We start from the raw sequence: 15,772 nt of genomic DNA, 5'->3' as shown, positions 1-15,772 counted from the left end.
TGAGTATTGGTGAAGGAATTTGGAAAGGATGACTGAATTCCTCATGCCCTTTTCCCAAAGCCAGAGATTTTCCAGGAACCTCTTGCTCCTGTCACGTTGCTTCCTATTGCAAAAGTTTGCCTGTTATCCCATAGAGAAATGCCTTCTGGCATTCAGCATCCTGAGTGTCCTTATCAACCTAAGGCAGGAGCTGTAGAGAGCAGAGGGGCTGCTGCAGGAAGGGGACTCTGAGCAGGAACCTCAGGTGTGTGATGCCCCTTCCAGAGGAATTTCTTTCCTGATTGCCTGAACTGGGAATGTGACAGCCCAAAGTTAACTTGTGGGAGTTCCCCTGAGGGCCTGTGGCAGGACATGTGCTGAATATTTCCAGCTCTTGTTGCCACTGGAGATGCAACTTAGTGCAAAATTAGTCCTTCGGAAGTGACTCTCCTCCTCAATCATAATTAGTAGATGTTCAGGAGAGCTGGAAGCTGGATCCATACAGCATGGCACCATCAGCTGTAATTGCTGCAGCTGTACGTGGATTTAAAATGAAGTTGCTTTTCTGTTGGCAGGAAGAGAGTGGGAAAGAGGATGCAGAGAATCCTGTGGAGCAATAGGTGCAGAGAACATTCTGGCTGATTGAGGCTTCAGCTTGTGGAGTGTTCCTGTTGCCTGGACTTGAGAACCTAAAATAGATCAGGTTATTCATGTGAGGAAATGCTTTATTAGCTACATTTGTGAGCTTAATACTCCCGATTTATGGTGCTCTCTGAGGCCTGTAGCTCAACAGGTTTGATGCAGGTGTAATGAATTTGCATCCCACTTCTGAGATCTCAAGGTTAACCTGACTCCTGAACTGAGAAGGGAGTTATCCCATGGCTGCTGGAAGCCAGGCAGGTTCTTGGCTGTTGAGTGCCAAGGAAAAGACAGAGCATAGTCTGGTAGTTCCCATGTTCTGATCCTTCCTGTGTGCACATATGCCAGCAGTTGAAACCAAACCAGGATCCCAACCGGCCTCCGCTGTGTTCAAAAGCTTCTGAAGAACATCCACAGTCTTTTTTTGTTGTTATGATTTGGTGACCTTCTGCTTCTGGCTGTGCTGACTGGGGATTTCCATGTGGCTTGTACATGACTTCATTCAAAAGCTGAACTGAGGTTATTTTGCCCTTTTACCTAAAGTGGTGCAAACACTGAACCTGCTGCGAAATGCTGGGACAGCTGAGTACTTGTGGTTCATTTTTTCAGTTTTGATCTTCTTGTTTGTACAAGTAGGGCAGAAATAATAATACTGTGAACAAAATCCTACATCTGGTGCACTGGTTATGAAGGGTTTAAGCTCCTGGAGTTGCTGTGGTCTGAATGTGCAGCCCACACAGACACCGAGGGACACGTTGGTACAGAGTCCAAACTTGCTGAGCTTGGTAAAGCCCTGTTTTCCTGGTCTGAACAGGAGCTGGACTGGGACTTGCTGTCATCATGAGCTCCTGTATTGAACCCTGAATCATGACTACTGCACCTGTCCCTCAGCACCAGACTTTTCAGAGGAATCCTGTAGTCCATGGGCACTTAGCACACAGAATTATATAAAAAAGCCCCAAACACAACCCTGGACAGACATTTTCTAAACTGCTTTGAAAAAATACCAGTTTTAACAGTGTAACCTTAGTTGCCATAATAACTGTTATATAAATGTCAAATCTCTTATGTTTGTGTTTGATTTTCAGCTCAGCAGATTTCTTATTGATCATTTTAAAATTTGTTTTATAGAAGCCACTCTTGGCCCAGAACCAACAGAGTTTACAACTTCTGCTCCAAATGACACCAAGGCCACATCCTTTTCCACAGCAGTGCTAAACAGTACTTTGTCACCAACAACTCTACAGACAGTATTTCCTGTAAGTTCCTCTGACAACAGCACCTCTGCTCTCGCAGATGTTTCATGGACTCAGTTTAACATCATTATTTTGACAGTGATCATCATTGTTGTGGTCCTACTAATGGGCTTTGTGGGTGCTGTCTACATGTACCGTGAGTATCAGAACCGAAAACTTAACGCTCCCTTTTGGACCATTGAACTCAAAGAGGACAACATCAGTTTCAGCAGCTACCATGACAGCATTCCCAATGCTGACGTGTCGGGGCTGCTGGAAGATGATGGGAATGAGGTGGCCCCGAATGGACAGCTCACGCTGACGACTCCCATGCATAATTATAAAGCTTAGAAGTCATCCAGCTATTCCAAAGTTTGCTTCTCAAATAGTTACAGGGCTTGTGGAAGGGGTATCAGGATCCGTGCCAAGGCTCCACGGAGAGGAATTTGCTCTTCAGATACTCTCTTGTGCCGGGCGTGCTGTAGCTTGCAGGTGAACAGAAGACGGTGTAGTACATCTGAATTTCAGGTAGTGTGGTGAAATGCATTCTGTGTCCTGTTCTCCATAAAGATCCATAGAATTCACTGTTGTTATGAACTGGATTATGCTGAATTGAAACTTTTTTTAATGAAAAGGTGGTGGGGTGGAGAGAGCAGAACCCGATGAGGAATCAGAAGCTACTTGGTTTCCAGCCAACCCAACACTTGTGTCTTCATCTTTTAGTTCGAGAAGTAGCTCATGAATTAACAGTGGAATTTCAGGAAACAGATCTTTGGAAAGGCATCATCTTAGTTCCTGATAGAAACTTGTTTGAAAAGGAGGACAAAAAAAAAGGGAAGTAATTGTTCACTGTGCTACCAAAAGGCAAGTAGAGGAGTGAGTTGCACGCTTAAAAAAGTCCCCATTATCTGTTCCCACTAAGCAGGGAAACAGCAAAAAAAATCACAAGAACATTTGAGTGAGGGAAGATACTAAGCTTTTCCCTTTCTGAGTGTTTATACAGGGTGATGATGCTATTAAGACATAGCAATCCATTTTTTTCTAGAAGGAGTTAATGAACTTGTATAGTTTCTGTGCAAGGGAAGACAAGAAGACATCTCAGGGTTGCCATGTAAAAATAAAAGCCAGGCTTAATACCCTACCCTGATAGAAATGGTGTGTTCTGTATATAAAATGTAATATATCTTCTTGGAATTGTATTTGTAATTATTTGTAAAAAAGACAAGCAACCAACTGACCAACCAAAAAACCCCCAACAACAAAACCATGAGCCCCTTCCCCAACCTCCCCCACTCCCCAGGTCATGTCTTATCCTCTAGGTTTTAATTGTACAGCGGTTAGTGACGTTGTTTAAAAAAGAAAAAAAACATGAGGATTGTTTAAAATACTGTAAATGAGATGGCAATATTGTTGGAGCTGGGCCTCTGGCAAACACCGACTGCTTAAAGCTTTTCTTCCATTGTCATTGAATAACTTCTTTTTTAGAGAAAATGTGAGTGCTCCCTACTTGTATCTGTCAAATTTTGCCATTCCTTCAAATACTGAGTGAATACCAGTGTTGCCATGACTAGGGCTGAGTAGGTGTCCAAAAATTGGATGCACCAATGTATTCCTTGCTTTTAAGTCTCTATATAAAATGCAAATACACTGTCACAAACACACTGGGAGCCTGGGCTCAATGGCTGAGGTTCTCCTAAGTGGGTGCTCATCGTGTGGAGGGAACCCATTGCCATCCCTGCTGACACGGTAGGGGGGATGTGCTGGAGGGCTGAGCTCAGCCCCCTGGCCTCCTGAGGGCCAAGAGCAAAGGACTCCTGGATTTGGGTGGAAACAGCTTTGAGATTAAGAGCTCGCAGGACCAGATCTGTGCTTCAAGGCTCAGAAGGTAAAAGTGCACAGATGCTTTCAGAATTTAATGTAGCACAAGTTGGTGTTGGGCATTCAACTGTGAAAAAAACCCTACAGGGAACAAGTTTTACAGATCCCCCTGGTTTTGGTGTGGGGCTGGTGGGCTGTTAGCAGAGAGAACAACAGGCAGCACAGCACAGGGAGGTCACACCTCGGAGCTCCTGGGTTGGTACCTGCAGTGTGTGTGCCTCAGGGCAGGGGCTGTGCTCCCTGTGCTACTAGTCCCACCCCTGGAAATCAAATTACTGCATGGAAACCAGGCAAGAAACAAATATTTCCCCTCACTCTTGCCCGGCCTCAGAGCTGCAGCTGAGTTGCTGTGCATGGTGGGGCAGTGGTGATGCAGGAACTGGTGGATGTGTCCTCTAAGCCAGGAAAACGTGAATATTTCTTCAGATGAGAAATGGTAGAGAGAACATGGTGGTTATTTATTTGATTTTTGGTGCTGTGAGGAGGTTTTTCTTATCTTTGGAAACTTGCGGGTGGGGGGGAAATAGGTGATTCAAACACATGCTGAAAGATGCCATTTCTGCCTCAAAAATGTGCTGCCTGATTTAAAGATGAGGCGCATGGCAAGGAGGAAAATCATTGAGGATGACCAAGAGAAGTGGTGAGGGCAGAATGTGGAATTGCATATAGGCCCAAGCTGTTGGAAAAAAGCTGATGGAAAAGCTCCTGTTGCCTGCAGTGGGCCTGGGTGAGGTCCTATACTTCAGGTAATAAATCTGGCTCATGTCATTCAGAGCAATGTTACTTATAGTTATAAAACGGGGGGGGACTGGAGAAGAAAATCTGGATATTGCTATCCTTGAGTTACTCATCAAACTTTTAAAGAGCAGAGTGGTGGCAAAATAGAAAGTTTCCTAAAAGTTGTAATTATTTAGAGGTGCTGATCTAGCGACACACTTGCACTTGGTCACTTCATGGGGTGGGGAAAGGTAATTTAGGAAGTGTCGGCTTCTGGGACTGATGTTAACAAGCAAAGCAAAGGACAGGTTGTTCACTTTAATGTTTCTAAAATACTTTAGTAGTTTTTTCATTTCTGCCACAAAACACCTCTTCCTTAAATTTTGCTATGACTGTGGGCTGCTCTGTAACAGGAACAGGCTTGGATTTTGGCTCACTGTAGAAATAAGGACCATCTGCTCAAGCAGAGCGTGGGCTCAGGTGCTGAACCCTCCTAGTTCCTGCCTGCCACAGCACAGGAGGTGTTGGCACCTGGGCTGCTTCTGACCTCCAAAATACCCCAAAGGCTTTGTGTTTGGGAAGAGGAGGAGTCAGGATGCCCTGCAGTCGGGCTGCAGGGGAGGGTGGGACAGCTGCTGCCTGTGAATTGCACAGCTGGATTGAAGGGATGGAGACAGCCTGGTAAATGTGATGGGAAGCTTGGTTGGACAGGGAGGACCTGGCTGCCCAGATTTGGATGGCACAGGATGTTCCTGAACAGGAAGCACAGTGAGGATGTGGCACTGGCACCATGCTTGTCAAATGGCAGAATGACTCAGGAGGGACACAGCAGCCACCTCCTGCCACCCAGGCCTTGGCACACAGGAAAAACAGTTATAAAAGGAGATCAGTGCCTCAGCAGGGAAAGAATAAACAGCTTCAACAGTTTGACTTTGGTGATGTGAGATCAGATCGTCTGTGCTCTTATCAATCGTGCAGCTTCCCCTGGCACCACAGGAGGGGAGGAAGAAGCTGAGCTGGTTCTGTCTCCATCACCTTGGGTTGGATTGTATGTGGAGGGGTAGCAGAGCTCAAACACTTGTGCCAGGGTACTGAGGGTCACCAGGACCATGACATGTGTCATCGCTTGTCATGAGGCTTCCCAGGTGCTGAGGTTTGTCCTGAGGTTGGGGTAAGGGCAGGTAAATCAGAAGCAGACTCTCAGGGCTGCTTTGAGGCCCAGCTGAGCAGCCAGCGAGGCCAGGGGAGGGCATCTCTGTGACTTGCAGGGCTGAGGTGGCAATACAGGTACACGTGGTGTTCCTGATGGGCCACCTGCTGCACCTTCTGCCTGGGAATGCTGTCCAGCTGCAGTGGTGGGGCTGTCATGGAGAAAGGCACTCAGGGCATGGGACACCAGCTGCAGAGCAGAGAGGAGGTGTGGCAGGGCAGGGGGGCTGGTGGATGTGGGAAAGGAGCTGCAGGCACGATCCTTGGCAGTGTGAGGGCCCAGCTGGTCTGGCTGGGGTGAGTTCAGCTCGGCAAGCAGTAAAGGCAAGAGGACAGAATGAGCAGATGAAGGGCACAGAGCTGGGGTGGGGCAGGGCCAGGGCAGCCTGGAGGGCTCTCAGCTTGGGGGAGCATTTGATGAGTACCGAGTGCAACAGACATGTAGAAAAGTGGTTGGGTTAATGAGGAGAGATGATCTCAAATCTTGTGGACCACTGTAGCTGGAAATAGCTACGAGGAGCACTAGCCCTGGGGAGCTGTCAGAAGATGTCAGCCACTGGAATGATAATTCCCTTGGACCAGGCTGAGCAAACTTAGCAAGCATTTAGGAAAGAGGAGGGGATGTATCCAGCATCCTTCAGGTACCCTGGGCCAGTTAACCACTCCTGTGCAGCATCATCATCTTAAATGTTACAGGCAATGTAAATGTGGCAGAAAGTCTGCAGAGTCTCCTTTAAATAAAGGATATAAAAATAGTTTTCTCTTTAAAGTGAAGTTTTAGAGTGAGCTCCCACAGGACTCTGCTCTTTATGTGTCAGAGGAATGGATTAAAATAAGAAAAATGTGGGCCTTAAAAGTTGTACTTGCTCCCATCTTAAAACCATCAGTCTCACTCTACATCCAAATACGGCGTCTCCCAAGCATATGCTATGCTTACAAATGCATTTCTAAAAAGAAAAAAAGGTGTATGATTTGAATATATGTAAGAATTTATACAGAAGAATGTTATTTAAAATGAATAAAAATAAATGTATATAATTTGTATCTATGTCACTTGGATTTTTGCATTTGTGATTTTGTTCATTGAATTTCAGCAAGAGTCTTCTCAGTGACAGAAAGGATTGAATCCAATCTCATCCCAGTAATAACATTTGTTCCAAGAGAATTATTCCTTCATTATGCCCCTGTATGTGAGATGAGAACCAAGGCACAAAAGTGTTTTCTATCATAGATATTCATAAGCACAGTTGACATTCTGTGTCAGAGAATCCAGCTAAAAAATGAGCCCTCTGATCTCGTGTGTCTGCAATGAACCATCCCAGCCCTCAGCCGTGTTTGGGAGCTCCACAGGCAACGACTGTTTTCCCACTGTTTTCTGTATCATTCACATGGACACATTTTGTCAGAGATGTGAGTCACTAACAACAAAACCCTCAGAGCAAAGCTGGAAATGGGATGAGGCTATTGTATCAGATTTTTCTTCATGACCACAGATGTCTTTCAAAGGCCATTTTTGTTACAGATACTCTGAAATCCACAGTTCTGGGAGTGTTTGCAGAAGGGCCTGTGGAAAGCTTGCATTTCCTTCTCAGTTGGCAGAGTTAGGAAACTGGTATTTGTTTTGCAAACACAACTGCTAAAGGCTCTTTTCTGTGAAAACTGTGTCTGACTCTTCAGCCCTTTATTAAGCAAAGAACTTGGAGAGGTAAGGCTTCATACACTGAGCGAGCACGTGGTTTTAAGTGTTCATTCAGATGTTTGACTGAGCCAGAGCTGTGTAAGTAATGGCCACACTGGTGAAATTCAAGGGAGTTTATTGACACCTAATTTGCATTAGCAGAGCAGTTGGAGTGTGTATGACTTAACTTAGGAAGAATCTTGCTGTGAGCTGTACGAGGAGGAGGCAGAACTGAGTGAACCAGGTCTGCAGAGCAGGGAGTGAGAACAGGAGGGTGAGGGAGACGCGTGTTCAGCTGATGGTGACATCCGCCCTCCTTATGCCAGCACAGCACAGCGAGCAGCTGGCTCCCGTCTTGCTCAACTCAGCCCTACCACTGCACTCAGCAGAAGTCCTTCTTTCCCAGACTCCCTTTAGGACTCTCTTCCTGAGGTGGGAAGGATCTGGGGCTGCCTTGAGAAGTAGGAAAGTTCCAACATGGCTTCCTGGGATGAGGATTTAGTGTAATCTCCCCAAATGTGCTACTAATAAACTTAAGGTTAAACAACATTAAGCAGATTATCCGAAGGCAAGTTGTTAACTGCTTCTAAACAACACATTTCCCTGTCCTTTCTGCCCCTTGCAGGTGCTACTGCAGGTTTTAAAACATTGGGCAGTGCAGTAAAATTACCCAGGGAAAATCTCCATCCTGGCTGTGTGTATACATAGAATCATAGGACCACAGAATGATTTGGGTTGGAAAGGACCTAAAAGATCATCTCGTTTCACCTCCTGCCATGGGCAGGGACACCTTCCACTAGACCAGGTTGCTCCAAGCCCCATCCAGCTTAGTTCTGAACACTTCCAGGGAAGATAGAGAGGGATGTATCTCTGTATATCCATATCTTTGTCCATCAGACAGACACTTTATGAAGTAATAAACTACACAAGGAGGGCCCTGCTGATTTCCTTTTGACTACAGTGTGTTGGACATGGGCTGTGACTCTGCAGACAGAGGTGCTGTGTGTGCAGAGTGATTTACTCTGCACTTGTGGCTGATGGATGCTGATTTAAAGACCTACATCAAATATGTAACATCTCTCTGAAACCTTAAAAAAGAGCAAATTGGTATTATCCTTTCAAGTGAGTGAACTTACTCATTTTATGAAGATCTGCTCTGTAAACGAGAAAAAGCCACATTTCAGCCTGGCTGATCAGATCCTGGTGCCGTATGGTAGACCTGATTTTGTGAACTTAATTTCAGTTTGCCAGTGGCCACTGCAAAAGGGTTTCAGTCACGTAAAGTGACCATTGTCTCTCGAGGTCTCTAATGGGGGAGTTGAAGGGACTAAACATCCCTTGGGGTCATCAGACCCCAAACACAAAGCATGAGGCATGTCCAATTGGACAGGAGATGGACTTAAGAGCTTAGTTGTGCTGGGTAGTGCCTGGCTCTTCCTGGCAGTTTGGGACTCTGCAGCAGTTCCATCATGCACATTATTGTACCCATGAAGCTGAAAAAATTAAGCAAGGATGGGAAGCCCACCACAACCATACACATCCAGAGCTGCAGTGGCTGCTCCCACCAGTCTGGGGCTAAACAGTGAGCTAGTGCAGGTACATGGAGGAAATGGAGTTCACAGGGCACCAGGACAACTGGGAATAATAAACTCACAGAACTGGGAATAATAAGCTCACAGAATTCATGGCCTGCAGTCAGCCCTTATCCGTGGCCTAATTCCTGGCCAGGTAAGAGTCCCCTTGAGACAGCCCAGAGGAAAGTGAGTGAAACCTGACCTGAGTTGGTACCAAAGAGGAAACCAAATCCAGAAGAGGAAACCAAATCTAATGCACAGGGTCACTCCCGTGGGTGAGCCAGGTGAGTGTCCTGCTGGGATGGAGCTTCCTTGTGTTACAGAGAATGGTAAGAGCAAGTCCCAGCATGAGGCACCACTTGATGCTCTCTGGGGGCAGAGTGGCTGGAAGGTGGCCCAGTGGAAAAGGACCTGGAAGTGCTGGTTGACAGTGGCTGAACATGAGCCAGGTGTGCCCAAGTGGGCAAGAAGGCCAATGGCTCCTGGCTTGTACCAGCAGTAGTGTGGCCACAGGACTAGGGCAGTGATTGTCCCCTGTGCTGAGCACAGGTGAGGTACCTCGAGTGCTGTGTCCAGTTCTGGGCACCTTGTGACCAGAAAGACCTTGAGGAGCTGGAGCATGTCCAGGGAAGGGAACAGAGCTGGGGAGGGGTCTGGAGCACCAGGAGCAGCTGTGGGAGCTGGGGGGGGGTCAGTCTGGAGAAAAGGAGGCTCAGGGGTGACCTTCTGCCTCTCCACAGCTCCCTGTCAGGAGGGTGCAGCTGGGGAGGTGTTGGGCTCTGCTCCCAGGGAACAAGAGAAAGGACAATAGGGAATGGCCTCAAGCTGTACCGGGGAGGTTCAGGTTGGACATCAGGAGAAGTTTCCTCACAAAATGGGCGATTAGACATTGGAAGGGGCTGCCCAGGGAGGTGATGGAGTTGCTGTCCTTGGAGGTGTCCAAGGAATGACTGGATGTGGCACTCAGTGTGCTGGGCTGGGTGACAAGGTGGGGATTGGTCAAAGGTTGTATTCCGTATCTCAGAGGTGTTTTCCAGCCTAAGCAGTTCTGTGACTCTGTGATGATGTAAATATTGCAAGGAGGTATTTCAATCCTGGACACAGGTTCTAAATTAATTAAAGGAGGGCAAGGATGCACAGCAAGGAAGAGTCTGGAGCTGCACTTGTGACTGGCACTGTTACCCTGGCCATGCCCCGTGAAGGACGGGCCGCAACAGCAGCATTTAATCCAGTTCAGCATTTCCCGCTGTCAGTGTTCTTAAACGTCCAATGTAGATGCATTTTCTCCTCCCAAAAGTGGGAGAGCCGACACGCTTACAAACTTTGCTTTACAAAACCCCCCCAGATTAATTAAAAATCCGCCTGCGCGGGTGATGACAGTAGCTGCCTTCACCCCTGCCCGTTACGATGAGCAGTGACCAGAATGTGGAACTAACCCGTGTTTATTTCTTCCGCCAAGTCCAATGACGGCTTTGCGCTGCGGGGAACATGGTAAACATCAGCTCCAGCGGCTCTGCCAGGCTCAGCACGAGCCCGGGGGCCTGGTGCCTCCCTTCAAAAGCCTCTTCCAAATGGGTTTACTTTCGGAGCAGGGCCCGGGGAGTGGCGAGGATCACCCTGTCCCCGCTCCCCTCCCGTCACCTCAGGCCACGGCCTCCTTCCCTCACTCAAGATGGCGCCCGCCGCTCTCTCCCCGTTCGCCCGGCCAGCCCCGGTCCCGCTCTGCCCTCAGCCAACATGGCGCCTGCCCTCGTCCAACAGGGCGGCTCCCATTCGGGTTCCACTGCGCCCGCCCTCTGCGCGCTTCCGCGGCGGCTTCAGCGGCTTCAGCTCGCTCCACGCAAACATGGCGGAAGCGATTGCGGGCGTTTGAATTCCAGGGAAGCCGCCAAATCCGCGCACAAAGGCGCCGGGACAGCGTGGCCCATCCATGGATTCGCTGCCAGGGGAGGACCTGACGCTGCCGCTGGCGTTCGACGGCAGGTACGGAGGGAGCTGCGGGGCGGGGATGCGCTCAGGCAGCGCGGGTGCGTGTGGCGGGGCCGGGCCCGCGGGCGGGGGTCGGGGGACGAGCCCCCCGGGTGTTCTGCTCTCAGCGCTCTCCTCCTTCTTCCCCGACGTCAGCGGGCTCCAGCTGCCGGACACCTCCCGCGAGAACCCCCAGCCCGGCCCGCCCGGCGGACAAGGTAAGGCTGGACCGCGGCCGGAGCCCGCACACTCCTGCCCCGGCTCGGTGCTTCGCGCTGGTCTCCAAACCTGCGGGAAAAACCGCAAACTTGCGGCAGAAAGGCCAAACAAAGGCTTTTAAGTGATGCGCTTTTTAAGGTAATTTTAGGGTTTTTAAGACCACGGAGCGTCAGCAGCTCCTGGCGTCACTGGTGTGTGCTCGCTGCCTGTGGTCATTAGGGCTCTCAGCCTTACATAAGATGATCAGCGGTTTTGCGCAGCGTGTACTTAAAACACTTGGAATATCCAGTGAGGCCGTGCTGCCCGTTCGCATTTTGCTCAGGGTTAGGGAAGTTGCACACTGTGCATCATCCACTTCTTGCTATGAGGATTTATTCCTGACAGTGCACCTCATATAGCCTAATTCCAGTGTACATCATAATTTAAATGGGTGATGGAATTTGGGAGTTCAAGTGATAGAGAGCTTACTGTCATCAGAAAGAAATGTAGGTACTAACATATAATGTAGACAGAGGGCCAAGCAGTGCCTCTCTCCCTTCCCAAAAGGTTTTGTTATGTTTAGATTAGTGTAGACCTTTGCCAAATTGAAGCCCTACTTAGAGAGATTCTGCTGTCTGAACTTGTTCTGTCTTCTTCAATGTCTAGTGGTACCACACGTGACAGAAGACACTGTCTCACCAACTCGAGCTCGGACCATGAAGGACTATGAAAATGTAAGCAGAACTTTCAATGTAAGACTCGGTGACAATTTATGGCCGAGGTATTTCCAGCATGTTGGCTGAAGTGTTGACTCTTAGTTTGTGTCAGCTGTTGGAGGTGTGACCAGGTGAATGTCCCTGTCCACCCTTTGAACCTCCATTTCTTAAGTGTTGCTTTCAAAAAGCCGAGGTGGGAATTTGTTGTTCAGAGCAGCCAACTGTTGTGAAACAAAATTGGCATCCTCTGCTCAAAAGCTCCTGCAGCTCACCAGAAACATCAGAACTTGGTTTGCACATCTGCTGTTGATTTATTTCAGGGAAGCATCAAGTTTATTTTCGTTTAGGTTAGTGCAGGATTTGTGTTTTTAATTCATTGACTACAGTATAATGCCTTTTAACTTTATAGTATGAGTGTGCTTGGAATGCTTGTGTAGTAAAAGTCTAGTATCATTGTGACGATTCTGTAGATTAAAGTATTTTGGCACTTACTATAATATAAAGGAAAACATTAGATTTAAAAAGCACTCTAGCTTTATTGGCTTTTTAAATTGAGTAAGACAGTTGTTTATATCTGCTGAATGATGATTTGATTGGGCTGTGTTGCAGGACAACTTCCCCGTTAAGGAGTAGAGGAAAGAACTTTAAGACATTTATTGTTGTGTGAAAAAGCGGTACAGGGGAAAGCAATCTAAAATCTCTGAGATGAATGCTGCAGATAAAGGCTGTGGCTGCTGCCTTTGGGCTATGTCAAGAGTCTGCAGTTTCAGTGCACTGCTGCTGTTACCTTTTGTGGCAATGCTGTGTTTGAAATGAGTGTTTCCTATAAACTCTTTCATTTTCTTGTGGCCTGACATCCTCCTGAGGGGAAAGCTCTGCTCTTTGCTCAGAATTTAAAGCTTATTTTGGAAAGCCTTGGTGAAGGATGTTTTTTGCAGTTTGTATCTATTTCCCTTTCTTTCTTGTTCCTGTGTGTTGGCTGGGCTAGACAAGACACTGCCTTGGCATTAGTATGTGCTTAAAATCTCTTACTGTGATGTGTGCCAAAGACCTCAGTCCAGAATATACATTCTGCAAGTGGTTTACTAGCTGCAGGGTTCTTGGGCACAGGAAAAAAACTTCAGAACGGAGGAAAAATCTGTTGCTGTTTGTCCTGTGTGATGCAGAGCAGGGGCCTCCCCACAGGTCTGGCATTCTGGTATGTTCAGACCCCTCATGTTAAACTGAGTTGTAAAACTTCCCATGGGATGAGAACTTTTATGGATGCCAGCAGTGTAATGAAGCTCAGAGATCCATTGACATGAAGGAAGAAGAATATACATTAAACAACATTAAACTTATTTCTATAACTGTTGTTCATACAGGCTATAAGAAGGATGTAATGAAAAGAATGGGCTCTGGCCTTGTAGCTCAGAGAGAACAGGATGAATGTCATGACCCTTAAATGGGCTAAAAGGTGGATCCATGTAGGAAAAGTCCTTCAATATTTATACCTGGAGAAGATGCTGGGCTGGATAATGTTGGACGTGCAGATTTTTGAATTATTTATGGTGTCCCACTTAGTTGCAATATAGAGGTAACCATCCTATGATAGAAAACCTGTTTACATGGGCAAAGTGAAAAGCTTCTCTAAGGAGGACCTTGTTATGGGTAACGAGGTGTTCATGAACAGAAAGGGTGATGGGTATCAAGTTAGGGAGCTGAGTAATAATGCTCGTGGGTTTCTTTCTTGTCTCTCCAAACCCACTTAGAGTTTTGCTGTAAATCTAAAACAGCCTTTGCAGTTGAAAACTGTTGTGCTGTGAAACCATAGCCACTGCTGACAGATCCCTTATGCACAAAACTGGCTCCATGCAGACTTGGAAAGGAGCTAATCTGAGCTAGGATTTGCTGCCATGCTGTTCATGCTGTGGAATATTCTGTGCAGTGTATATGTCATTGTCTTGGTTTTCATTCCTTTTGTTTAAATACAGAAATCAAAATGCATAAAGTAATTAAGACTGAGTCTTCAAATGTGTAAGTTCAGAGGGTTGCCATTAAAATCTTTTTCCAGTGTGAACTTTCTCACATTTTACACATTCTCTTTTATTAACCAATAACTTTTAAATTGTCTGCCTGCTCCAACTTTCATCCAAGAAAGTGAACATCAGAGATGACATTTGTTTCACTCCTTAGTTTATGATTACATAGTCTGTTTCATTTGCCTTTTGAAAATATTACCCTTAAGCACTCTGGTTTATACATGTGACAGGAGTTGAAAAATGCTGAGTTCTTTTGAAATCATTTTTTCCTTTTGACTCAGAAATATATTGAATGTATGGAGATTAATTAGAAGTTCAGCTGGTACAACTTCAGAGTGTTTTTGTCACTTGGACTTTTTCTGAATGAGCTGGGACTGCTGGGATTGATCTACTGAATGATCTACCCTGGTTGCTTCAGGGTGTGGGAATGAGCCACGAAGTTTATGTAGGATTTTTAGTTGCTTGGATGATTTTCACTTTTGTGAATAATGATGAGGCACCTTGCTGGGCAGGGATTATTAAACAGAATTGTTTGCAAATGCAGGTTCTTAGTGCAGTTACAGGGAGTAATCTTGGGTTTCACAAGCTAAATATTTTAGAAATTGTATTGCTAATAATTTTTACAAATAGCACTGTACTGTTCTGGAAAAACCTACATAAATATTTTATTAGTGCCTGTGTAACATATTAGATTTCCATTTGCTGAAAGCATCTGGCACGGGACACAAGTCTTATTTGAATGAATGTTTTATGCTTAGTCTCTTAAAAAAGTTTAGGAGCAGACTCCTTTCTTTAATGAAACCATCAACTAAGTTACTGCTTCTACAAGGAAGGTTAAAAGTGATAAGCAATTTTTTCCCCAAAGAATTGCACTATGAATTATGGGGTGGCACAAAGGTTTTATTGTTGTTCGATTAGGCTCACTTGTGTGCTTGTGGCTTTTCTTGCTATGAATAAAGTTACCTGGGTCCCATTAATGAGGCTGCCTTCCCAGGCTTTTGCTTAGAAAATATTTCTGTTTCAACATGGTGTCTTGTATTTTGTTCAAGTTCTATCTTTTAGAAGAATTACTTAATGTTGTTAAATTAAAAAATCTCTCCTGAATTCTTATTGTGTAAAGTTAGTCAGTATTTTGATACTTTAGGAATATTCTAAAGGGCACAAGAATATGTATTATATATTTAATTAACACATTCACAATTGAATGTGTGTGTGTGTCACCCACATGTATGTACGAGTTTAACTATGGCGAATGGGTGGAATTCCAGTCTTGCACTGTTGAAAGCAAAACTTTTGCCGGTTAGGATTGTTCCTTTTTTTTTTTTTCTCCTTTTCTTTCTCTCGGAATTTTATCCCATTTGTCGCCGAAGAGCTGGGAACGACTGATACTTAAGAGACAAAGGATGTGGCTGTGGGGAGGAGGAGAAGGGGAAGGGTGCAGCTGGCTGCACTCTCTTAGCTGGGGAACTTTCTCTTGGGAAGAGCAGAGATACGGTGAGATTTTGGCTGGGGGGTGAGTGGCTGGGCTCGGCTTCTCTCTCTCTCCTCTCTCGCTACTGGAGGAGGGGACAGTGCTGGTGCTGCTGTGGGGAGCAGTCGCTGCCACTGCGGAGTTCTGTCCTTTACTGCTTTTTATTTTTTTTAATTTCTTCTTTCACAGCAAATCACTGATTTGAAAAAAGAAAACTTCAACCTGAAACTTCGTATTTATTTTCTGGAGGAGCGAATGCAGCAGAAGTTTGATGGTCCCACTGAAGAAATCTACAAAATCGTAGGCATTTAGAATAACACCCTGGAACTGTGTCTCTTTTTGAAGAGTTTGTTTTGTGGGGAGGTTGCCTATTTCACTTGTCTTCTTAGTCTTTTTTTGTTATTGGAAATTTTGGTGTGATTGTTTTATTCTGACCTTATCCTTTTCAGTAATAACAAAATTAAAGTGACCTAAACCCTAAACAGGTGC

General features: G+C 46.0%; 2 protein-coding genes across 5 annotated transcripts in view; both read left to right on the top strand.

The window, feature by feature from the left end:
• Positions 1-6,710, top strand: part of MEGF9 (multiple EGF like domains 9) — a 51,101-nt gene extending 44,391 nt beyond the window's left edge. The window contains exon 7 of the mRNA XM_042052783.1: positions 1,750-6,710. Within this exon, the coding sequence (XP_041908717.1) occupies positions 1,750-2,204 (455 nt within the window). The 3' untranslated portion in view covers positions 2,205-6,710. The remainder of the gene's footprint in view (positions 1-1,749) is intronic.
• Positions 6,711-10,747: 4,037 nt separating this feature from the next.
• The window catches only part of CDK5RAP2 (CDK5 regulatory subunit associated protein 2), a 72,596-nt gene continuing 67,571 nt past the window's right edge, over positions 10,748-15,772 (top strand). For 3 of the 4 annotated variants that reach the window (XM_042052367.1, XM_042052365.1, XM_042052366.1), the window contains exons 1-4: positions 10,748-10,892; positions 11,034-11,095; positions 11,742-11,809; positions 15,473-15,583. In XM_042052367.1, coding sequence (XP_041908301.1) covers positions 10,840-10,892; positions 11,034-11,095; positions 11,742-11,809; positions 15,473-15,583 — 294 coding nt within the window. In that variant the 5' untranslated portion in view covers positions 10,748-10,839. Of the gene's footprint in view, positions 10,893-11,033; positions 11,096-11,741; positions 11,810-14,984; positions 15,307-15,472; positions 15,584-15,772 lie in introns of those variants that run through there. The other variant, XM_042052368.1, reaches the window with a different exon arrangement.

The sequence above is a fragment of the Corvus kubaryi genome, unplaced genomic scaffold (assembly GCF_017639235.1).
Source record: "Corvus kubaryi isolate FWS band 111438036 unplaced genomic scaffold, C.kubaryi_AGA036_p1.0 78, whole genome shotgun sequence".
NCBI classification, from domain to species: Eukaryota; Metazoa; Chordata; class Aves; order Passeriformes; family Corvidae; genus Corvus; species Corvus kubaryi.
The sequence above is the reverse complement of the archived record's forward strand: the minus strand, read 5'-3'. Positions and strand labels throughout refer to the sequence as shown.